We start from the raw sequence: 25779 nt of genomic DNA, 5'->3' as shown, positions 1-25779 counted from the left end.
TTTCATAGAAGTTTTAGGGTGCACTTTCCTTTTATAAGGTTTTAGCTATTTAGGCACTTTCATGGGGTACCCTAGAGTTTAGGCACTTTTAGAGTTTAGAGTTTTAGATACTTTCATAGGGTTTTGGAGTTTCATTAGTTGGAGGTGACCTGATGGAAAATAAATTTTATTTTCTATACCTAGTGATAAAAAACCCTTAATTTTTGCGACTTGAATTCGACAGTTAAGATAACACTTCTCATCGCGCTAAGGCATCAATATGAATGGATTTACAAAACAGGCCTTTACACAATAACATAAACTCAAGTTCAACATGGGGACCCTTGAGGGAATGTTCGGCTATGATTGCAAATACTGAGCACCAGTAGCCTAAAGTGGGAGAAATTTTTGGGTGCCGGATGGGTACCACGTGGTGTCCGCTCAGCGCATCCACGCTGTCCATTTCAATTTTGGACGGTTCGGAATTGAATAGAGAAAGAGGATAGAGAAAGAGGAGAGTGAGGTGGGGTGAGAGGAGAAAGAGGGTTTCAATGTGTTGGACGGCACGGATGGGTTGCTCGGGCACCACCGCCACCACGTGAGCACGGTCACGTGGTACCCACCTGGTTCCCAAAAATTTCTCAGTCCTAAAGTGGAATACATGATTTGAGAATGAACTAATCATATGACATCTTCGTGGATCCAACTCTTTCTACCAAAAAAAAAAAGGGATGTGATTTTGGCACTCTAATTTTAGTCAATGGCACTCCACATTTTATTTTGTAATCTCACATAATCAAGACACAAATTGGAGTGTTAGTGGCTAAAACAGGAGTGGCAAAATCAATTTCAAAAAAACAATGTCTTTCTTCGGACCCAAGAGGAATTGATCATCGAAGACACAAAACGGCCCTTTCTATAATTGGCTTAGTGCATTTTAATCTTTTTACCTAGGAAAACAGAGGGACAGGCACTTAGTCGAGCAGTATCAGTTTGCAAATGCACAAACTGTTTCCATTTTGCAAAATTAAAGTTATCGAGTCATAGGCCCTAAACTTCAATCATTCCTCAAAGCACATTTTTTCAAAAATGAATTATGCTTATTTAGGGATGGTTGTAGTCATTTCATAGGTCATTAGAGAGGCTAGCTTTTCATAGAAGAAAAAGGAGGTTAGAGAAGTAAGGATTCCTTAATAAAGATTACAGGCATCATTAATAGATTAGGTTGGTTTGACCACTTTACAAGAGAGATGAACCCTGTCAACAACTTAAAGGATGATTTGGAAGTCAGAACTGTTTTCAGATACAGTCGAAAAGGATCTGTTAGATTTTTTTTAGGTTCAAACCTAAAATCAATGGGCAATAGGTGCAGTAACATTCAGATTAACAAATTTGAGTGGCTTAAGTAAGTGATATAAGATAAAGTCTAACACTCTCCTCAACGTGCAGCCCTGTAGCACGTGGAGGCATGGATTGACGAGATGAGGAATTGACTTGGGTGGAGAGTCGAGCGCGTGAGGCAAGGCCACTCAAGATCTAATTCTAGTATCATGGAAGGTTCCAACCTAAGACCAACTGGCTACAAAAGGTGTAACCATTATTTTTACATTAACTAAGCTTGAGTGGCTCAGGTAAGATATGTCGGATGAAGTGTCTAACAGGATCTATAGCCGGACCTTATACCATTATTTTGCACGCAAATAATTAAATCCTTGAAAGAATTTTAAGATTTCTTTAGCAGATTACGATGCTTTGACCAGTCCCCGAATATATGCTTCTCTCAAGAGCATAGGGATATATGATTTGGGAGTTGGAACCGTTTCTGTTGCTTGAAGAGGTTATACCTAACCTTGGGCCATTTTCTTAGAGTGACTTTTGTATAGTAACATTCCATCTTTGTAACTTCAAATAGTATGCATACATACATTTTTTTCCTGATTATACCAGCGACACTGGGTTTCGGCTCTTGGATCTGATCAACCTTGGCAACAGATTTTTGAGTGCCTCCGCATCTTGCGGCGGCAACTGCTACAAGAACATGCTTCAACTGGATGCAAATCAAGGTTTATCCACCCACCTCCACGAGTAGATCAGCGGGTTCCTACACCGGCACTATTTTCTTAGTGACCATTCTTCGTATTTTGCGTTTTTGTTTCTTTTATTTTCCGGGACCGGTGAGCCCCTTTGTAGTTTGTACTGTTTGGTTTGTAATATAGTATGTTACGTTTCCTCAAAAAAAATAAAAAATAAAAAAATGGAAAACAGAAAATAACCTATACAAAGTAGCAGGGCCAAATCATTTCCTTCGTTTTTCCCAAACGAAAGCCTTGTGACTCGGCAAATTGAACTAACTGAACATTAGAGTATTCACATCTCACTATTTACTCCCCTTTGAAACTAAAAAAAGGAGGAAAGACGTGAAAAATAGAACTTCATTAGCCTCGTTGGGAAATCCGGAAAATTAACATTTGCTACAGTTGCTTGCTTCTTCAAGCGAGGCACTGTTCACTCCATTAGAGCATCTCTAGCAATGTATCCATAATTCTAGCCATTTACCGTAGGATTTCCCTGTTGGCTAGCCACAAAACATGTTCACTACCCAACAGCCTCAATAAAAACCTCAACAAGGTAAAAAAAAAATATTTCAGACAAGCGCGTGACCAACACGCGCGAGAGTAGATCTAACTCTCTCTCACGCGCGTCCTTTGATCGGAGCGTGAGAGCTCCAGTGACCTCAGTCGCCAACGGGATCGATGGCGTTGGAATCGTCTCGACGATATCTACAATTCTCTGGGCTCAAAACGATTTTGGGATTAAGTCTCCGTTGAAGCCATTGTTGCCGGATCTGGCCACAGCCGACGACGGTGACGACCAAAACGACAGCCATATCAGAGAGAGAGAGAGAGAGAGAGAGGGGGGGGGGGGGGGGGGGGTGACTGTGAGATGAGGGGTTTTTACCTTCGCCGGAGCAAGCAAATTTGACTTGTCGGAGGCCGTCGCCAATCTGTTTTCGAGGAGAGGGACTGAGGTGAGCCTTCCGTACTCGCTGGGCTGGGCGAGGTGGTCGAGCGAGGGGCTCAACTGGCGAGACCCAACCGAGGCTGCTGGGAACGGAAAAATGGAGATTTTCTCGGCAATTAGACTTCACGGGAGCTCTAAGCGAGCCTCCTGGAGATTCTCTTAGCAGTATTTTATTAATGTTTTTGGCTCAGATTGAATTTTGTCTTCATCTCATATTTTGCTTCGCGTCCCAATCCAAACAACAAAAAAGTCTAGCTGATTTCTACCACACGCGTGTGAGACCAACTTCGGGTTCTACAAAAATACAAAAAAATGTTCATAAATTTTAAAATAATTTTTTATGAGATCCTATAAAAAATAAACTCTAACGGATATCAATAAGTATTTTTTTTTTTATGAATTCATTGGATGAAATTGCTTAACTGCTTAATTTCACCCCTATGAATCTAGAAAAAATACTTACCGATAGTCATTGGAGCTGATTTTTTACAAGGTCCCATAAAAATTATTTTAAAATTTATTGGTAATTTTTTGTATTTTTGCGAAATCTGGAGTGAACCCTACAAGCGTGTGGTAAAAATGTGCGGTAAGTGCAGCACTGCTGATCCAAACAAACGGCAAAGAAAATAATAATAAATAATGTACAAATAGGTAAAGAAAATATTATATTTAGAGGACCTAGAATAGAGAATCTGATGCAGTAAACATTTTAAAGTGGATAGCTAAAGTAATAAAGTGGCTTTTTAATATGTAAATTGATCCAAAATGTAAAAAGGCTAATGTGGATGCTCTAATCCAATCGGAAGATCAACGTGTTATCAATCCTTGCCAAAGGAATAAGGGGACGAATGCATTGGGTCCCGAGAGAGAGATCATAACCGAGGCCTAAAGATGATTGAAAAAAACAAAGGACTACAAGGGTTTGCATTCTTATATACTGCTACTGTATTCTACCATTATGGCTTCGGCAACCTGATAGTTATGGAATACAACAGAACTAATAACAACGGGTAACGTTACAACAAATTGGTGGATTTTCTCTCATCGCTAGACGATCCCTCCGATACCGACTCTCTACCATCCCAAAACAACAAAGGGAAGCCATAAACAAATTAGGCCCTTGCACTGATCTTCCCATTCCACAAACTAGTCCAAAGAAAGAGCCAATTTAACAACTATGGCTGGAAACGATGGGGTATATACCATGACGTAGGGCCCGCCAAGGCATGTGTAGTCACTTGTAGCTGTTTCACACTCCTTTTCTGCATTCTGAATCACAAGAAGCTTGTGCCTAGAGTGAGGTCATTCAAATTGGAGATAATCTGCGACCGAGTCGTTCCAATCTGTTGCGCAATCTCTAGCTGTTCCTCCAATGGGATCATCTCAAAGCTGCAGAATCATGCCAAACAGAGGACAACTCATGATCGAGATGTATAAAAAATGTGACAACTGTTAGTTATTCAGTTTTATCAGGATGATTTCATGCCTCCTTAAAAGCTCAATTTCACTCACCAAGCACAATGGACAGTCGAATTTATGTGACAACAAAGAAAAGACCAACAATTTAGGGAAAACACGTGAAAATATATTTCAGAAAGTCTAACCACACAGACTTTGAGCACAAATTGTGCACGGATCATGGTGTGAGGCCCACTAGGGGTCTCACACAAACGATCCAAGCCGTTCATTAAACGTATAACATTTTTTCAAGGGTTCATGAGAAAAATCAGCTCAATCCGATACCTATCGGTACATGATCCAATGATCTAGTTTTTCATTATCCTAAAATCTGAATTGAAAGTTAGACAATTGGATCAAATATCTGTAAGCATCAGATTGAGCTGATTTTTTGCGGAAACCCTCGAAATAATAGTGTACATTTATTGAACGGAACGTTTGTGTGGGACCCACTACAACCGTGATCTGTGCACGAAGTCTGTGCAGGTAGCAGCTCTGAATATATTTACATTCTCACTTTTCTGTCATCAACTTCCCCTCAACCTTATCCACTCTTTGTTGATTGACATTGCTTTATTACTCTTTCATCTTTCCTTTTGATATCAAACAAGCGAAAGTTATTTTCTTCCTTCCTTTCTTTTGCAAAACCAAACAAAGCAAAAAAATACATTATTCCTATAGGCTATAACTACTGTTTGTCTTCTTTTGCAAAACCAACCTTCCTTTCTCCCTCTTTCCACAAGTTTCAAACAGAACATCAATAAATTGACTTCGCAATTAGTTAAAACAAGTTACTCCAACTTGAAAGTGAGGCAGTTTCCATTCAGTTACTAGAAACATCCGGAGGAAAACAACAAAAAACAGAAAACTTACTCGCAAAGCAACTCAAAGTCGACTATGCTGTCAGGCCCAGGCCGATGGGCTTTTCCATTTGAATGGAACTGGCGGAAAGACCTTGGGTTTAGTCCAGCAACATGGGGAACAACATCAATAAGCTTTTTCTGCAGTGACTGAAGTCTCCGAAATGTAAGTTCATCTAGAGGTGCAATACAACCAATGCTGCCATCGAGGGTTCCAAATACTAGAGCAAATCGATTGGTTTTATCAGAGCCAGAAGTAGCTCGATCGGATGAAGTAGGGAGCATCTGTAACCGCAAGAACTTGGTCACATGGGCACCAACATGAAACTCAGCCCTTGAAAGAAGCTTCTGTCCTTTCCAACTCTCTGACATCTTCGGTGCGTAATAGAATATCTGTTTTGTGCATGCGAAAGAGGAAAAACACAAGTTTTAGTTCCAAAAGTGTTTCTCAAATTGGATCAGAGCCACCCCTCAGAGATATGGCTATTAAGTTACATAATTGTAACTTGAACACAGGATCTCCAGGCATTGATGAAATTATGCTGCCAAGAAAGCAAATCTTCCCCCTCTGACTACATTATGGCACAATGCCGGAGAATGCTCACATAGAGATATAGTGGAACACAATAAGGTAAAATTGCATGAATGGTTTTTCTTTCAACCCATGGAGAAGTAATGACTGTAATCTCACCAAATAATAGAGAAATTCCCAGTAACCATGTATACAACCATGAACTACAAAGCATGACACGGCTATGGGATATAGATACGACACGATACAAATATGCCGACAAGGAAACCTTAAAAAGGAGGTTACGGATACAAGCAAGATAATTCTTTAAAAACGTCTTATAATTAGTAAAATCATGGTACACAAGTTCATGATTGGTGATGAACCAATTTTTAGGAATTATGAAAACTTTCACTAATTATTAGCTAGTCTATGAGAATCACAAATATGGATACACACATCTGAGTATGCACGGACACCTCAAAATGTATGACGTGCCCGTGTTGGACAATTGGCACTGGGATAAGGTCCATGGGGATATGGTATCCATGTCAGACATGCTCAGTTGGATGCTAGAAAATCAAAATCATATATTGAGGATTTTAAATATATAGGTGTGTCCCTGTATCCCCGAAATGACAATTAGATGAATCCAAAACCTAAAACCATACCCGACATCTGTACCTGAGTCCATGTAACATAGTGATGATATAACAAGGATGCATCGATCCCACCAGTAAGAAGAAGTAGGAGATTAATTTGATATTACTATTTTCTTCTACAAAAACTAATCTTTTATCTGTCCAGAAAATGTTCTTTTATCTACCTAGACCTTGATATGTTATTTTATGGTACAAAATCAAAAGCTTAATTTCATACTCCCTTCATCCCAAAAAAAATGTCCAGTCAACAATACGAGAGCATAAAAATAATGTACGATTATCAAAAAGCATCCTTGCATTTTGGCATAAATTGAAAGAACTCATTGATATCTAGTAACTTGTGAATAAAAATTTTAAATTTTTCTTGGCAAAAACACATCATTTTTTAAGTTCTCATTTTACAAACCAGACAATCTTTTCAGGATGGAGCTAGTAAAAATTTGGATGTGTTAAGAGTATATGATAAGTATACACTATTTCTTAAATTTAAAGAAACTTAATTCCATGTACCGGATGCATGTGAGAATTCTCAGATACTATGTGTGAGTATCCGAGGATTAACGGTACCCGATACCAATAAGGTACGGATACGAGTCCCTTCTAGAAGTATCACTATATGAAGATCTTGCCCAATGCACAAAACCTCTTGCTTTATAGAAGGATTTGGATAGTTAGTTGGCAACATGAAATCTATTTAGATGCATACATTCCTTGGCATCGAAACTGACAAAATCTTATTTAGTCCTTTACCCAGACTTGAGCCTTGACAACCTGATATAGTAGAGTTGAGGGTAGTTGTGTCATTTTAGTGTCCTTTGGTATGAGTAGGATCCTTGAGCCTGTAAATAAGTGTGTAGGTCTAGTATTTTGTTAGTTTTTATCATTTTAGAGAAGATATCAGAGCTTAGACTCTTTGTATCCCTAAATGGAATTTTCTCTCTTAATCAATCAATCCCTTAATTTGGTTGCATCATTTTCGTATAAGAGTTTTTAGGCTCAGATCCTAGCCCATTCATCTCGCAAGAAAATACTTCGCTCAAACCCTAGACTAGCAGGGAAATATTGCCAAAGTTGTCGGAACCCTAACCTCACCCTTATCGTTCGTTCTACCTGTTTCGCGCCATTTTATTCCCAAAATTGCACCCTAAAGCTTCGAATCGCAATCCACCATATTTCCAAAACCCTAAATCAAACCTTCGATCTTACAACAGATTGACCAAGCTCGAAATCCCCCAACAACCCCATTTCGAACCCCAAACCAGTTCACCTGTTTAGGACTGTTTCGACCCTTACTCGTTCTGAAGTGCAAAACCCTACATTTGGAGATCGGGAAGGCTGTTAGACAAGATTTGATCCTCATTCGACCTAATTCAACGCGATTCCATCCTTATTCAAGTGATTCGAGCACTGTACGATGACATTCAAGCCCTAGGTTGCTAGTTCGAGGGCTGCTGAAGGTTAATTGACCCATTTGTGTTGATTGGAAGGTCGTACAAACTCGATTCAGTCATTTTGAACATGATTGAGTCATTTTCAAAGTTGATTCAACCATATTCAGCGTATTTTCATCCCCTAAACCCAGCCTTTCGCGAACACAAAAATCAGGTGATTTTCACAGATTTAGCCGATTTCTGCTTGATTTCCTATGATTGTTGACTCGACTTGTTCAAGAATGGTAGTTTCTGGTTGATTTTGTAATTGGGTATGATTTTGCTCAAGTTTGGGTGCTGGATTAAATTTGCTTTCCTTCTGATAATCGGATTTTTCAGTCATGTTTGAATGTTTCGGACTTGATTTCTGAATCGAGTTGACTGGGTTCAAATTCTTGGATTGCTTAAAATGGCTCAAAAGGTTAGAGGAAGAAGGGGAGGTAAAGGTAGAGCATTTGTGGTATACAACGACGATGGTTACGACCATGGCAATCTAAATCGTTCTAGGAATGATAGGAATGAGATTGAAGAGTGGAGTACACAAATTGCTAACTTGAATAACGAGTTGCAACGATTGTTGTTGAATGGACAAGTGGCTACTTGAAGAAGGTGCATCGTTTGCTACCTCCAAGTGAATGCAGTAGTGATTCTCTGAGTCAACTGGACTCTAGTTTTGACTACAAGGAGGAGAACAACATTCTCAAAGGGGTGACAGAACTTGGTTATTCTGAAGAATTTCCCATCTTTGATGAATATCCAAGTGAAGAACTTGATGGTGTTCTCGATGATGATTTGTGTGTTTCAGATTGAGATGAGTTTGAAGATTTGTCCATCTTTGATGAGCCTCCAAATGAAGACTTTGGAGATGATTTTGAAGAAGTTCAAGTGTTTGATGGGTTATCAAAGGAGGAAATTGATGATGATGTTCCTATCTTTGATGATCTCTCACATGAAGATTTTGAGGATGATTCCATCTCTGGGACTAGTGTTAACCTGGTAATTTAGATGGTGTTCCCATTTATGACAAGTTTGAAGAAGAATTGGTGGTGGTGAAAACGAAGGATTTACTCTATCGATCAATGAGTCTCTCTTGACAACTTGGGAATATAGTGGAGAAGTTTTGGAGGTAAGTAGTGAGGTAAACGAAAGTTACAACTTTGAAATTGATGATTGCTCCCAACACTTGTCTTCCAAGTTATCCAAAGAGCAAGAGATGCAAGATGTTTAAGTTTCTGTGGCATTGGTGTCCGCAAGAAGTGTTATTCCTAAACATTGCCATCCGTAGGTACCAAAAGAGGGGAACAACTATATTGGACAACTTGAAGATCCCTTAGTCTTCACTCGAGCAAGCTCGGGTATGTGGTGTTTGTTCTTGAATCTTCGAATGATTATTAGTCTAAGTACACTTTGGGAGTATGTGTTCGGAAATCTTTTGATGGGGTTTTGCTTTACAAAAGACATGCCAAATGAATTGTTTATTCACACCATACTATAGCCATGGTGGATGTATACAAAAAGCTCATATTGATGATTGTAGATGCAAGAGGGTGACGTTGGTCAAGGAAATGCAGCCACATGCCTAATTTGGAGCTGAATAATAAATACTTCTAGTTTTCTTTATTTTGTTGTCTAGTGTCTTGTTGTCCAACTTGAGGACAAGTTGTTTTTCTTTAGAGGGGGAGTCTTGATGCAATAGAATTGAGGGTGGTTGTGTCATTTTAGTGTCCTTTAGTGTGAGTAGGGTCTTTGAGTCTATAAATAGATGTGTAGGTCTCTTATTTTGTTAGTTTTTATCATTTTAAAGAAAAGATGCTCGTTGAATCCCTAAAAGGGGTTTTCTCTTTCTTAATCAATATATCCCTTGATTTGGTTGCATCACAGCCGACAACCACACCATACTTGGCGTGGCGTAAATACACATGCAAAATTAAATATCACAGGAAAAAGTATAAAAATGCTTCTGTTTTGTCTTAAATAGAGAGAGTTTTATGTGTTGAAAGAAAATTAAGGATCTTGTCTGCCATAAGTTTCAATCACCTTTGAAATTTGCAACACAGCAAGACTTTCAAAGTCTTGAGCATAAGAAACTGCTACAAAGGACAGGGCCAAACCTGAACATTTTTTTGCTCATCTGAAACCATAAGACTGAGTGTACTACCATCAATTAGAAACTCAGTTGCGAAGCAATCAAGTGAGCCAAAATCCTTGGCCAACAAGCTTAGTTGAGGTTCCTTCCAACTAAAAAAGTATATGCTCTTATGAATGTCACCAAGTAGGATAAAATTTTTAACCTGCAAGATTAAATTGCATCAACAGGAAGCGAATAATGTGTACATAACAGTAAACCTCAACAGAGTGCACATAATGCATAGTGCATACACAGCTACCCGAACTAAGCAAGAAGAGCTGAATCATGGATTCATTATCGTGCAGACATTAAGAGAACATTATGTCACTGCAGGCAGATGGTGGCCCATTTTGAACTAGTTATACAAGATAATAGACACTAAGAGTAAGAACAAAGTGGTTTTATAAACAAAGGGTGACAACAGTTTACAGCAAAAATGAATAGTTCGCAATTTTAACTGCACTATCATAGTAACATGGCAAAGAGAAAAAAAGTCTATAAATAGTTGAGTCATAGAAAATTGTTCTCAATAGGTTCCAACCTCTTCAAATTAGATGTAGCTGGTGAGTCAGACAATTGAACAAATTAAGCGGTCAGAATACTGGATTACATAAGATCAAAGCTCAATCAAATGGGCGCACGGATGTGACATTCTACTCCAGACTAAGTGTTATTTCATGATTCTTCTTTCTATTTTCTCCGTAAAATTTGTGTTCTTGCACCCACTAATCGTAGTACATATCGAAAACCTGGCCTATATGCATCTAATACCCACATTCGTGTAATTTTATTGCATGGCACACTAATATTAATGAAGCCACAAATTCATCACATATGAAGGCATACGTACAATGTTTATGCTCACTACATAAAGAGCAGGAACATCGAAAAAGGCAACACCAGTCAGCTCGGACCCTGTCCACTTGTTTATGGTAATCTTAGGACCAGAAGCAATCAACAAATGACCTTGAAGTGAAGCTAGAGCAGATATAGCACCCTTAGACTCCTTTGAGTAAACCTCTGAAACCTGCGAAGGATAAAATATCATTACGTAGCCCACAGCATTTCTGAGAATCTGAAAAGGACTAAAGCAAAAGGCCACAAATCTAGACAATGGTTGAGTTTGCAGTCGCAAAAAAGAAAGAAAGGAAAGCAGAGTAGATACATAGAATAAAGTGATCCAAAGGTTACCACAGTCTCTGAATTATCTGGATCTCTGTCAACAGAAAACAAGAGCACACGCCCTCTTGCAGCGACATCCTCTCCTTGCACATAAGCAGTTCCAATTGCCAAAAGAGTTACGTTCTCTTTCGTTGTTGTATTCTGAAACAACACAATTGATAAGAATTCTAAAAAAGCACAAACATTTTAGTCCCACAGCAGCCAACACAACCACCACTAGAATGAAGAGACCAAAATCATACATAAAGAAACATCAATGAACTTACAAGTAGTGTAACCACTCGCAGAGTCAGAGCATTTTCAGAAGTTTGCATTGGAATTGTAGCCCTAGTCTGCCAAGGGCCACCAGACTTTTCTGGTTCCATAATCCGGACCTCAAATTCATCTACACTGTAACTGCCATCAAAACTCAAGCTATCATGCTCAATCTGTTGACCTGCTTCTTGATCAATCAGAGATGACAGGACTTGATTCAAGGGCTTAAGAACCTGCAGAAATAATAGAAACATCATACAAAACTCCATAATATGATCGAACAAGACTAATTACCCCAAAAGCCTAAAAAAGTTCATAGAAGAGAACATCACAATACTTTAAGCAACAAAATTTTTTCAAGATGCATTCCTCCAAAGAATTAAGGTTTAAATAAATCAGAATTACCACCACTGCCAACTAAGAAATGCAGCAAAAGCTTCATTGTTAAAAACTGTTCAACCTTAAAGCGACGTTGAGTGAGAGGGGAATTGCCAGATAACTACGAACTGTATTTCTGCAGGGAGACAAATCAGAATCCTATTACCAAATCACGTCTATCGCTACTGTAAGTCATCACTCATCAGGTATGTTTAGTGTCTACTGTACACTGTACAATTATATCCATATGTACATCTATTCTAACTACGAAAGGAGAGCACCATTTGGAGTGGACTCCCTTTTGAGGCTGGCTCACATTTTTATTTCCAAAAATACCCACCACGGCTGTGCATGAATATATGAATGGGTTAGGATAAATACGTAAAATATACATGGCAGTTATCCTTCTCTTTTTCCAATCCCCACGTTTTAGTTATTGAAACACTTATCTATCCCCAAGTGTCATAGCATCTCCCTATTCTCCCAACTCAAGAAAAAAAAATGAAATCCAGGGCCTTGGGTCACCAAACACTGACATTTTGTTTCAAATCAGGACTGGGTAAGTTTTTCCCTTTCAAGTTAGAATTTCATTCCACAGATTGTTGTGAATGTTGTTTTGTTTTTTATATTTCGTACTTGGGGAGATATACTTCTATTAATAGTTGGTTCAAGGGTAATTGCACATATTCTCATCATTAATATTTTTTCTTTTATGTTTTAGTGGAATGAATTACACTCAAATTATGCACACGCATGCGTGTTCCACAACTCCTTGTTTAAAATAACATAAAACGAAATTATTCAAATAAATATTATATAGGAAAGAAAAACAGGTGATGGTGCTACAAGAGGGATGCAGATCATAATGGGAACACAGAAAGTAGAAGCATCGACAGTATTAATGAAAACGTGATGTTAGAGAATCTTCATTTACAGACAAAATTACTGTACTGAGCCCAAGCAATAGGAAGATGTATGTTCTGGAGTACGCATGTGAGTAAGTATTAGGAAAACTCCTTTTTTAAACAATGTGTGAATCAAGGACAGATTAAAGCAAGAGAATCACTTACTGGCACTGAAACTATAAGTGGGTAAAGATTCTTCTCAGCAAAGTAGGTGACTTGATGTGGAGTACACTTCAATGGAATCTGATCATAGAAATTGCAACTTCCAGGTAAGTGGATCATTGTCCAAATGGTAAAGTCTACGAAAAGGGGTTGCTTAAGACAAGAATTCATTAGAAAGAACACTCACTTTTTGTACAGGCCAATAGTTGTCATAGCATGATACTGATGGCAGCTGGCAAATCTTTAGAATACCCTGAAACCAAGGGAATGGTAAAATTAATTCATGTACAAACCGATTTGACCAAATGAAAAAAGAAAAAAAAAAAGCAGTAATTATTTCCTGACCTGTGAGGTAACATATATAAGACCATGGTTGCAGTTCACATTGTGAAGGACAGCAAAGGCAACAATAGGTCCATCACAGAGCTGCAGAAGGTCACATTTAAGTTATAAACCTACTAACACGATAAGTCCAGTAAATTGAAGTATCATTTTGAAATTACTCTTTCAAATTTGACCGAAGATGCCTCCATTCACAGAGCGACAAATCCATACAGCCAACCAAAATAAATTAGTATTGGGCTTGTTGGCTTGAATAAAGGACTTTAAAAGAGAGAGCGCATACGAGTACAAAGCCCAAAATAAAGATTATACTTATATCATACATCAAACGTCTCTCCCAGTCGCGCTTTAATAAAATTTATAGATTATTCTCTAACAACAAATAAGACGTGCGTAGTCACTTCTGATCAGCTATTTCAAAAAGGAACAAGATCAGTAGCTCTTAGACAACAAACAAGAAAGTAAAAAAATCAATACACAAAAGAATGAGGAAACTAGTTGTTATTGTGCCACTCACAAACAATTTCTTTCATCACAATAATTGTTTTTCTTCTGCATTTTCCGGTAATACAATGTCATGAAGAGCACATTCACAAGTCACACGGCCATAAATAAAGATCACTTCAAATTGAATGGGGTCATCAACAAGATCGTAAGTCTTGAAAATGGCAATATGAACCTGTGCAAGCACTGACATGTATTCACCTACATGCCTGCTGATGATGCCACGGCTAGTAAATCATGTCAGTTCAGATAATCCTAGGGCAACTATGGAAAATCTACACCTTGTCAAATCCAGTGCTAGCCAACGGGCAGAGACACATAAGACAATTTGGGTAAGAACTAGTCGCAGACTACTTTAGTACAAGTAGCAACACAAGCTTATTCAACCATAACCATATTTGTCTTAGTAGATGAAACTGCGAGGCGTTATGCTAAATAGAAACTTGGAGAGAAACATTAGAGTCGCAAGGTTTTAGGATAAATAGGAGTAAACCGAAGTACTTGGATAAGTAGTATTCGAAGTTCTAGTGTTGAATGAGTAAACTTCCAAAACTAGGAATTACCAAGAAGCGAGGAAAGATTGCAAATGACGTAACACATAAAGTACAAGTTGAATGGATTAAGGTGCCGTTCCAGATTCTTAGAAAAGGAAGGTTTAGAAAAGGAAGGTAATTTCAAGCTCCAAATTCATGTGTTTACGCAAATAATTTTCCTACCAATATGGATCTTGTTTGATAGATCTCATTGAGATCTTTTAAACGGTGCAAAAAAAATTAAGAAATTATTTTTTATTTTCATTATATTTGAGCTTGAAATTACCTTCTTTTTGAAAAAGAAGGTTTAAAAAGAAAGCGGAACGGGGCCTAAGCAGGATACCCCCGAAGTTGAAGAAAAATTCTACAATACTGCTATAAGGCTGGCCGTGGTATACAGCATGAAGTGTCGGGCTACTAAGAATGAACATGCAAGATGAGTGTAGCTGAAAAGAGGATGTTGAGATGGATGTGTGGTAAGACTTTGCAAGATAAAATAGAAATGAAAACCTTTGCGCAATGGAAGAGATAGCATCGATATAAGATACGATGAGAGAAAGTCTTCCACATTGAAATACAAAAAAGGTGGGTGTTTACAGGAAAATCAAATTAAAAAAGGCAAACCACCAATGAGAAACTAACCTGTGGATGAACCCGAAGCCGTTCCCGGAATATCATGAACCAAGCTGGCCTTGAACCAGAAAGGAATAAACCTTGGTAACCACCAACATTTTTGAAGATGGTTATTCGTTGGCATGGAGTTCCAGATAATGTTTCCTCTCTTGCGTATGAATCCAAGGGAACACGAACAAATCTCAGATTTCTAAGCCTAGAAGTACTTGCACTGCTAAGGTTGACAGAATTCTGAACGGAAACAACTTCCTCATTTTTAGAAGCAATTTCTGAAGCTTCAAAGAGGTAAGCATGGTAACAAAGAATAGTTCCATCCGTCAATATTCCGAAAAGATAAGGGCGACTATGCTGTCCCGACCATCTTTGCATGGTCAACTCAACAACCTTTAAGTTATGGGTGTTTTCTTTCCTGCCTTGGCCTGGCAATTCTTCAGAATCATTAATTAAAAGTTTCTGAGGATCGCCAGACGGGTCCTGGATAAAGGTGTCTAGAAGATAGGTCTTTCCAGACACAAATGCATCCACGGAGAATACACAACTGAAGTTAGGAACATCAAAGATTTCAAGAGTACCACTTTCGTAGCAAACAACGCAGTATATATCACCCTGATCATGAGATGTACCATCGGTCCCATCAATTGCCTCCTCTATGCCAGTGGAAAGCCATGCATCAGTACTTGTCTTCCGGAGCCAGGGCTCCGGTCCTTTATCACGATACAGTGTACAAGCAGATATTGTCTTCTTTGAGCTTTCAAGTACAGTAGGCACACTGGAAGAAACCATGCAAGTAGAAGGGTCTGTAGATAAGAAATTTAAAAGCACAAAAACAAAAACTTAAAAGATGTTTAAATAGAAAACTAGATTACTTATTCTGGATAAGTAGAAAAAGTACAAGCTAGAGGTACTCATAGAAGCTATAAGCAGAACGAAAGAAGACAGATGTATATAACAATGGAAAGAAAGGAACAAATTCCAGTCATAACAAATGAAGGTGAAATCATAATGTGGGTTGCCTATGGTAGGTATTAGATATCTCATATATCTGAATTCACCGCAAAAGCCGAGTCCCACGGACCAGGACATGACTTTACAAATGAAGAGGACATGTATAGCTTAATAAAAATGACTGCTATACTATGAAGTCCACCCTTAAAGCAATGATGACCATAGAATCACGAACTCGCAAAAAATCCACCATATAAAGTGCATAAATGTCGGTACGCAAGAAGCATTCAAGTCCTGATTTCTCAACTTCAAAGAGGTCAGTCAAATAAATATGTTGAAAAGATACTTAACAGACAAGTGTAACCACATATTTAACAGAAGACATCTTTGCAATGCACCAAGCCTCTACAAACAAAGCCAAAACCAAACTCCACATTTCCCTCGAAATAGAAGAATTCATGAGAAGATGAGAGACCGACTCCCCATCTTTCTTACAGATGACACATCAATTTAACAAGAAATCTGTCTGCTAATAATACTATCAATCACCAAGATTTTCCTGCGAGCTGTGTTCCACCAGAAAACAGCAAATCTAACATCCCCCCACAACACACACCCCTCCCCACACACGCACTCCATCTAATGTTGTCTTCTTCCACTCCGACCTCTCCAACTCCTTATAGGATATCTAACAACCAACAAGTTGTTCCAACCTGACCCTGAAAGAGACTTAGAGGACCAAAATCACAGAAGACATCTTTTTCCGGAGTCAGCAAATAATTAGCCACTGCTGCATCCCAGTCCACACTCTGAAAGCACACTACCTAGCATCTCCTTCCCACACCACCTGTATCCTGAATTTCACTCCATCTCCCCCCCATTCACTCTGAAGCTTACGACCTTAGAGTAGTCCTCCCACACCGAGTAAATGCCCTTCTATTACCCAAGCACCCAAGGACTCTCCATACAGTGCTACCACTACCCTCCTCAAAAGCTTGTCCCTTTTGCAAGAAATCTCCACACCCTTTTGCAAGCAATCTCCACAAGCACTTGCCCAACCCCTTCCTATTCGAAGTCCCCAACGTCCACAAGCCCACACCGCTATCTCCAATTGGGTCACACACCATCTCCGATCAACTAAGTGGTACTAAAACTTTTCACCCATGCCACTCCTTAAGAAATCCCTCTGCCATTTCTTCAACCTATTAGACATCAAGACCAGAATGGTGTGAACCAACATGAAGGAAATCAGAATGCTCGCCACACGAAATTCACAAGAGCAGCTTACGAGATAAAGCATTGTTTTCCTTTCAGATGTGTCCATTAAGAAAGTGACAACCGAAGACCTTATAAGGACAGTATAGCTTGAAAGTTGAAACACATGCAACACAAAAATCAATCAGAAAGTGTCATTACAAATGTAGTCTCACTCAAGACATTTCTCAACAATGCTGAACAAACCCAAATATTAATGGACTTTGAGATCAGGATCCTAGAACGACAAATTTTCGAGTATGCAGACAGAGAAATAGACACATAGACACGTGCATGTGCACAAAGCGAGCAAGGTTGAACTTCTCAAATATTGGATTTTGTGCCCATTAATGAGTGCTCGGATATGGCAACACTAACCACACAAAACCTAAATCTAGTCAACTTTACTATCTTTTTTGCTTGGTGCGTAATATTCAAACACAGAATAACTGAACTTTTTCTTCTCTTTCTATTTCTTTTAAAAAGAAGAAGAATCAAACTGCTTAGCCCATGTGATGAATTCACATTAATAGCAAACTACAATAGAAATGACCTACCCAAAAAAGGCATCCATCACTATCCAAGTCCAAATGTACCTTTTGATGACTTAGCAATTATTAGGACACTAGCAAGAGTTAAGATGGTCGGCCATACCTCCAACAAGAAGCTGAATGCTTCCATCAGTCATCTTCAGTAACACGTATGGATCAGCTATAGCAACAGATGATACTGTCAAGGTTTCAGACCCAGCACCAGCTTCAGAGTTTGGAGCTCGAAAGCTTAAATCTTGAGTCATAAAAGCACCATCAAGAATTCTAGCACCACGAGCAAAGACTTGGACAACTCGCCGCCTATAGAAAGTGGAACTTAAGTGAAACACTGCATGGTAAACAGGTGTCCACAAAAATTGGCATCTGGGATTGATATTTAGACCTTGAGGAATCTAAACACAGCAAAAGTATAGAAAGAAATTACATGTGCGAAGACACAAGGGAGCATCACGACATAAACAGGAAACCGAAACACGTTGCAGAGAAGATTAAAGTAGACAACGGAATCGATCATGAACTAAACGCAAAACCACTTCCAATATCAAATATTCCTGAAGACAAGAATATCCAAACTGTTAACCAATTGCCTGAAAAGCTGTGCAAAGTATGGAGACAAGGTTGTCCGAGAATGAGTCTTTAGACTGAAGAGTACAGTTTATCTATTCATACAGTTGGTTATTTGGGTAATTTGATCCGTCCTTGGACTAATTCTTGGATTTTGTAGTGTCATTTGAGCATATTCATGTATAGCGGATTTGCTTTGTTTTATACCTCGCTGTAGCATATACGAGTGGCACCCGTTAGCGCTCTTGTAGGTAGAGTAACCACTTTTGCTCATTAAGAAAAACTAAGGGCAGAGGTATATAAAGAAACAATCTTGCATACTAGGGTGAAAGTTTTAACTGAAAAACCAAACCAACCAACTGAACCGATTACTTTTTTGCAATTTCAGTAGGTTTTAGTGGTAAGTTGGTTCGGTTCGGCTTCAACCTTCGAAGAAATTTAAGATTCGGTTCGGTTGTGGTTTTTGGGCGATTACTTTTTTGCAATTTCGGCCGGTTTTAGTGGTAAGTTGGTTTGGTTCGGCTTCAACCTTTGAAGAAATTTAAGATTCGGTTCGGTTGTGGTTTTTGGGCGAAAAAGACTGAAATGAAATGAAACAAAACGAACAGATATATAACATTCTTAACCCCAGCCCTTCATTCCAAAGCACATCATATGCTTCCCGTGCGTACCCCACCTCATCAGATAATAATTCCCTCATTTAACAACTGTACCCAACTGGCATACATCTCTCTCTTCCTCTGCGTCTCTTTCTCTGCAATACATCGGGGATCTCATTGGAAAGCCTCTCTCTCTCATCTCACTCCATGTCTGATGTGCACAGACAGAGAACCCCTCTCTCTCATCTCTCCCTCCATGTCTTATTTGAAGACTAATCTTGATCGCGTATTCCACGAAGAAGTGGACCACAACGAACTGGTTCAGCGGCCATTTGATAGTTAAGTTCGCCATTAGATCTTCTTCTTGTTAACAACCCAAGTCAGCGAACTGACCAGACTGAACCGCTTTAATCATCACCGAACCAAACGCTTTTCTCCATTCATTGGTCGGTGGCGGTTCTTGATTTTTGAAAACCGACTGATTCGGCGGAAAAAACGACAAAAAACCGACCGGAACCGATTTCATCCCTATTGCAAACCCTGAGGTTAAATATATAGGTGGAAGATGAATAAAGAAATCTTGCACCCTATCAAGCAGCCGTTACAAGAAACCATCTTGCAAAACCAAAGATTCAACATATAGGTGGAAGATGGATCAATGCATCTTGCAGCCTGTTGTTGAAGAGCTAGAGAGATCGAAGCGGGTATGGTGGAACTCATCCCACTGCAGGTGTAATATTCATATATCCCCCCTCAAAATATAAATAAATAAACGAGCGAATTTTGTCAAAAAGAGCATATTAAAAACCCAAACCAAAAATATTATTAGAGGGAAAAGCATCGAAAGAGAAAATAAAAGCATATCCCAAGCCTTCATCGAAGACTAATAATAGGAAGATGAGATTTTTTTATTTTTTTATTTTGGGCAGAGGAAGAATATCACAACACCGACATCAGATGCACACTCACCTTCCAAAGAGATTTCCTGCAGCAATTGTACTTCCCTGCACATAGTAGCCTACGGTTTCGGTAACTTCCTCTAGGTTACTAGCTGCCTCTAATACCTGCAAATTTCATTTCACAGAAGACAATAGTCACACAACTTATATCAAGAAAACACAAAGATATGCTTCTATCTGTATCTTTACACCTCAACATCCAAGGCAAAGTACATATCCACCAATATGCTCAACATATGTTTTTGCCAACAAATAAGTTATTAATTGTTAGAGCTAGTCCCACAACCTCCAAAACTAGTATATGAGCCTGAGCGGCCTCTCCACTCATTGCTTGTTGGTTTCGAGTTGGATGCTTTAACATTAATAAAGAGAAACTACCAATAAATATCATAAATCTGAACAATCAGTCGTCTAAGATAAGAAAGAAAACTACAACAAAAAACTGCCTAGTCTCAAGTAATCAACAACAACACCCTTGGAAGGCAATGATAATTGTTGAATTGTGTCCCACATCGCCTGGGCATGCCCCCTCTATGCTGGTTATAAGGCCCTAGCTTCCCTCTCCTTAATACCTGGGTTTTAAGGAGACTTTGTGGGCTGAGCTTTTCTAACATGGTATCAGAACTTTGGTTGGGCCTTCCATGGTGAACTGTTGTCCGGTTGCCAAGTTTTGTGGGCCAGGAGGGTGTGTTGGATTGTGTCCCACATCACTTGGGCATGCCCCCTCTATGCTGGTTATAAGGCCCTAGCTTCCCTTTCCTTAATACCTGGGTTTTAAGGAGACTTTGTGGGCTGAGCTTTTCTAACAATAATGATTACCACAACTTTGTCAAATAGAAATAGTTCTATCTAATACAAAAGTAAATGAACAATATTCTCCCCCTCCCTTGTGCATATGCCACACCACTAACAAAAAAAAAAAACAGTTGGGTCTCCTTATCCGAATGATGCCATCAGTATTAAGTTTCTCATGAGCCAAGGGAGCAAATACAATTAATTTAAGCAGCACATTTGCACCCCAAAGCATAATATGAGGTCAAACAATGGCACACATGCGTTTGGATCAACAAGCTTTTTTGAAAGGTTTTGCCAGAAAATAGCCAGATTAAGGACGGGTTCATATTCATTTACCAATAGCATTGTATCACAAGTCCCAACATGAAGAGTTCAAATTCTTTTATCAACAGCATTGTATCTCAACAAAAATCATCAAGGACCGACAAAAAGCAAAGTGTCTTCTATGACTTCACAATTATTTGAATGGTAAGATCCATGCACAGAAGCAATGGAAAGATTATGGGGTCAAAAAAGAAGATACGGTCGTTGAAAAATAAATTACGAGTAAAATTGTGGGGCTGAGCTGCGGATAAAGTTCTACTCATTTCCACACATCCAGACTTACTAACATACTCCCTCCGTTCCAAAATGAGTGACCTTTTTGGGACTCTGTGTCATTTTAAAATGCTTATATCTTTCGATTTATGAAGTTTTATGTGATTTTGAAAACTTTGTCTAATAGAACTAATTAAAATCTATCAAACAAGATCCATATTACATATTTTTTAACATTCATATTGAAAGATATAAGGAATTGAAAATGACATGCTTTCCCAAAAAGGTCACTCATTTTGAAATGGAGGGAGTATAAGAACAGCAGTAAAAGAGCTCCAATCTAAGGTGCCTCACAAGCAACTAAAAAATGATTAGCGACAGCTCATTTATCACTATACAATATTTATCCAGAAGATAAAAGTGAAGAATTATTTTTCAACCAAACTACCAGATATACACGATTATGTAATCAACCCCAGAACATCAAGAAAGTGGGTGTTCTGCCGGAACTATCATGGAAAACTTAATATCAATGTATTCAGTATAATTAAGAAGTACTTCTTGCCTTGTAACAACATAGTGGCCAAATTTCACAGACATAATCGACCTTTGCAACGCAAGGACCAGAGTATGTAATTACCATAGTACGAGTCTCCAAACTAATAATCAAATATGCATGGTATTCATCATCCTCCAAACCCATCTTTGCAGAGTCAACACTATGACTGCGTGTGTTCTTGTGGTAAACAGTCCAGAGTCCTTTACAACCAGGTAATTGTTCCTACAAAAAGTTAAATTTTCAAATGTTAAAAACCACAAACATAAGTCATTTTAAACATAAAACCTGCAGACTGCGCAGAATATGTTCTCCTGGACATATAAATGTGTCCAGGGTTAATTATTGGTGACAAAATAAAGTACTCACCCAGTATAGTAGTTCAGATGCTCTACAAAAACTAAAAACTGTCACTTACTACATCCAAGAACATATCAAACAAGTCCCTTCATGTCAACAAACATGAGGCAAAACGTCAACCAAAAAGTAAGAACCCATATGCACCAGCATTCTTTGAAATAAAGAAACAATCGTGATATGAACATATGAAATGTAATTGAAGAAAAAGAAAGAATATCCGAAGCATTTAGATAAGTATCCTATTTGATGTACTTAATCATGTTTTCAGAGAAAAATTATTTAAAAGGTAACACAAACAATTGTCCATGCACACAAACATTGACATGGTGTGCCAGCGTTTATAGTACACTGTCCGTGATAGCGGCACAGGAAACAAGAATCCAAAACCTGCCTCGTATATCGCAGTTCTCTAAGCAAACTCTCCTCATGGATGTGCGACATGATTTATGATAACACACCCAAGTCAATTTCTTCCAATCAGCTGAAGACGGATAACAAATCAAGGCTCGAAGGAACAGGAGGAGAGAGGAGGAAGGCAACATCTATACAATATACCGAAGTGAGGTAGTCCACTTGGCACTAACTCTATTTCTAGGAAAATCAAGAAATTCACCCAAAAATCCACATCAACCTCTCCACTTCTCTCATCTCACGTTCTTTTCTTCCCCCACTCATTCACTTACACAAATCACTCATTTATTGCCCACCACTTCTCTCATTTACTTGTGAGTGGCTTACGCAAATCTAAGTTGAAAAGTGTAGGCATGGTAAGGCATAACATATATTTCTTGTGCTCCTATACATAGCACGGGTAGCACGCTTTTTAGAGCAGAACGTACAGCAATACCCACCAACAAACCCACCCAGAGAACATAGCCTCACACCCACCTTCACCTCCTTCTAGTAAACCAACAAACCACCACATTGGAAAAGAAATAAAAGAAGAGGTCGGGACCAATTCCTCTTGTATAGGAGTGGAATCATAACTTGACAACAAAAACCAGATGGAAAACATTTAACTTAAACTGGGGTTCCCGAAAGAAAGTAAATGAACTAGTAAAACGATGGTACACATATAGGGAAAAAACACTCCTTCCCATTTTTTAGTGAAGTATAGTGCATATAGGAGTAGAAAACCAAATGAGCAACACACTTTGATAGGGGTCAAACACACAAGTAGAATACCAAATATGCGACAAAGTTTCCAAGAATGAACTAGTTACCTGAGTAATCGTTTCTGGCCGAATTGACTGCTGAAGCACACAGAGAGTACCATTCTTACCGTGACCAGAACAGCAAACCTACAAATACTCCCAAAATGAAAAAACAACCAAGGTTACAACTTCAAATTATGAAGCAGTAAACCTTTGCAGGTGCTGGTTTCAAAATTTCAGTCCAATATGCATATCCTTAATGGGTACAAAAAAAAAAGGGTACAAAATAAACAGCAACAATACTCCATAACATGCATAATCAGCCACCAGAAGAATGATCAAGTTACAGCCCCGAACCTATTTCACACCATGTTGACAAAAATTGACACTAACCAGCTCATAATTGCTTTGCTTAGCAATCCCCGTTGCACTGAGATCAGCATTAATCCGTAAACCATTCGAGAAATCTTTCAAAGGGCCAACATTGATCAGTGAATCTCTCACTGCAAATGAAAATGTCTTCTGCATACATCAAGAGGAAGCATATCAATACTAGAAATACTTAAAAGGGATAAACAATATTAACAAGTTGCTAAATAAAAGATAAATCATAAATCAAGCATCCTAACTCTCAAGGAGATGCATTAATTTCACTTGAATGGAAAGGATGGTGCAATATTTGTTCACCTGGTTTCACAAGACCATAATGGAATGAAAAACATTAAACCATCTCATAAAGAAAAACCACCATCTCATAAAGAAAAACCGGAAAAGGAAACCATAAAAAGTGGATGATCTGAAACAGTGTTGAGAGAGAGAGACCCACAACACCACGACCAGACAAGATTAAACAACAAATTTAGTATTTGGGATCAGTAAGAACATACAAAAATTCAGGACATAACCTTCAATGCATAAAGTCAATAATTATGGTCGATTTATCTGAAATTCCATAACAGAAAGTCGTGGAACAAAATCAGAAACCCCAAATATGTTGCTTTACATCAAAGGCTAACTACTTTCCCAATATCACTTCTGTTCTCTTACAGCTTCGATCTTTTTGATACCTATGCAAGCTTGATTTGCTTTAACTATGCATAGAACTTCACATTTCTATTGAACACATCCATCTGGAGATTTACAAGGGATTAAATCTCCAGGCTGACAGAATTCCTTATATACAACCAACTGGTCACAATACACAAGGTCATCTAGGAGGAAGTACGGATAATTTCTACGGAAGCTGCAAACGTTTCCTCATTTTCTCCACCAGTTCAACCGTATTTTTTACTCTTCTTTTCAATGGAGATTTTTCAGCGACCTTAGATAAAAAATTGCATTACTGGGAAACCATAAACGAACAGAAATAAAAGGCATGTATCCTGCTTGAAAATATACTCAACCTGTGCTGACTGTGCATTACTTGGACCTGAACCATATAAGGAAAGCTCCTCCCCATTAACCATTTCCAGTAACGCATCAGAAGGTGATCTCCGTAACCTCTTTGCTGACGGGATTTCTCCTTCAATATCCGTAACCTAAATATATAAACAGACAAAGGTAACAAATGAGTTCTGAAAATTATTTCTTTGGATATTCTGGACAAGAATGTCAATCATAGAAACAATTGCAGAAGAACTGAAGATTCCATGACAGTTTATGAAAATCAGGAACGCGTAGACGAATCCAACAGCATTCAGCATTTCAAGACTACTTGGTTGACATATAACATACTTAGAGCCAGAGTACATGGTTCAAGAAGTCAGACATCGAAAAAGAAGAAATATATTACGGTGACATTTTTTTCCAAATAGCAAAAAGAATAAATAAAACTTAGCAACAATGTCAAACATTGACTCTGAATAGAAACCTCTTCCTTCATGCCATGAGGCAATGCTGATGCTCCAATGCCACAAGAAAACTGCACAAGCAAACTATCTCCAAGCCGACTACCCAAAAAAAACAATGAGTTTCCAAGTGTCGCCATTCCCTACAGGCCAGTAGAAAACTCTTATAACAATTAGAGTAGATAGGCCTCAGAGAATAAATTTAATAGCACATTAGTGTAAGAAGCATGTATAAATAGGGCTCACCGAAGTAAGCACTGAAGCTCTAGACTTTGAAAGATCAAGTCTCTGCACAACGCTGCATGTGGAGAAGGAAAAATGTGTCTGTTAGACCAGTATTTGCCCCAAAGGCATAAGATGAAAGACATTGGACCCAAGCCCACCATCGGATATCAAATTATTCAACACCCTCCGTCATGTGCTATCTCAAGATGTAGAGATACAAACATACATACAAAGAGAGAAGCACAATGCAAATGCAAATAAATCCAAATGAAGAAACTTTAACCAAAGACCGCTAAGGAATCCAAAGCTCTTCTATCGTGTTAGATCAATGACGGCGCAAAAGAAAAAATTGTTACGAAATAGGCTCAACGAGGTGGAATTATCACAAGGAATTAGGAGTGCAAATAACTTGCTAGACGCGTGGCAGCCACCACAAATCATCCGACAACAGAAACGCCCGGAGAACATAGTGCCTGACGAGGAGATCATC

At 38.6% G+C, this 25779-nt stretch overlaps 1 protein-coding gene across 2 annotated transcripts in view; it reads right to left on the bottom strand.

Moving 5' to 3' along the window:
- Nucleotides 1–3875: 3875 nt before the first annotated feature.
- LOC131318796 (cleavage and polyadenylation specificity factor subunit 1) overlaps nucleotides 3876–25779 on the bottom strand; it is a 31307-nt gene continuing 9403 nt past the window's right edge. For both annotated transcript variants that reach the window (XM_058348764.1, XM_058348765.1), the window contains 18 exons: nucleotides 25311–25362; nucleotides 25088–25207; nucleotides 24621–24755; nucleotides 23611–23739; nucleotides 23287–23364; nucleotides 21788–21928; nucleotides 19826–19920; nucleotides 17797–17993; nucleotides 14953–15740; nucleotides 13277–13357; nucleotides 13119–13184; nucleotides 12935–13012; nucleotides 11498–11719; nucleotides 11241–11372; nucleotides 10900–11076; nucleotides 10033–10212; nucleotides 5332–5711; nucleotides 3876–4389 (listed from right to left, as the gene is read on the bottom strand). In XM_058348764.1, coding sequence (XP_058204747.1) covers nucleotides 4275–4389; nucleotides 5332–5711; nucleotides 10033–10212; nucleotides 10900–11076; nucleotides 11241–11372; nucleotides 11498–11719; nucleotides 12935–13012; nucleotides 13119–13184; nucleotides 13277–13357; nucleotides 14953–15740; nucleotides 17797–17993; nucleotides 19826–19920; nucleotides 21788–21928; nucleotides 23287–23364; nucleotides 23611–23739; nucleotides 24621–24755; nucleotides 25088–25207; nucleotides 25311–25362 — 3166 coding nt within the window. In that variant the 3' untranslated portion in view covers nucleotides 3876–4274. The remainder of the gene's footprint in view (nucleotides 4390–5331; nucleotides 5712–10032; nucleotides 10213–10899; nucleotides 11077–11240; nucleotides 11373–11497; nucleotides 11720–12934; nucleotides 13013–13118; nucleotides 13185–13276; nucleotides 13358–14952; nucleotides 15741–17796; nucleotides 17994–19825; nucleotides 19921–21787; nucleotides 21929–23286; nucleotides 23365–23610; nucleotides 23740–24620; nucleotides 24756–25087; nucleotides 25208–25310; nucleotides 25363–25779) is intronic.

This window comes from Rhododendron vialii, chromosome 3a (genome assembly GCF_030253575.1).
Source record: "Rhododendron vialii isolate Sample 1 chromosome 3a, ASM3025357v1".
Classification (NCBI taxonomy): Eukaryota; Viridiplantae; Streptophyta; class Magnoliopsida; order Ericales; family Ericaceae; genus Rhododendron; species Rhododendron vialii.
The sequence above is the reverse complement of the archived record's forward strand: the minus strand, read 5'-3'. Positions and strand labels throughout refer to the sequence as shown.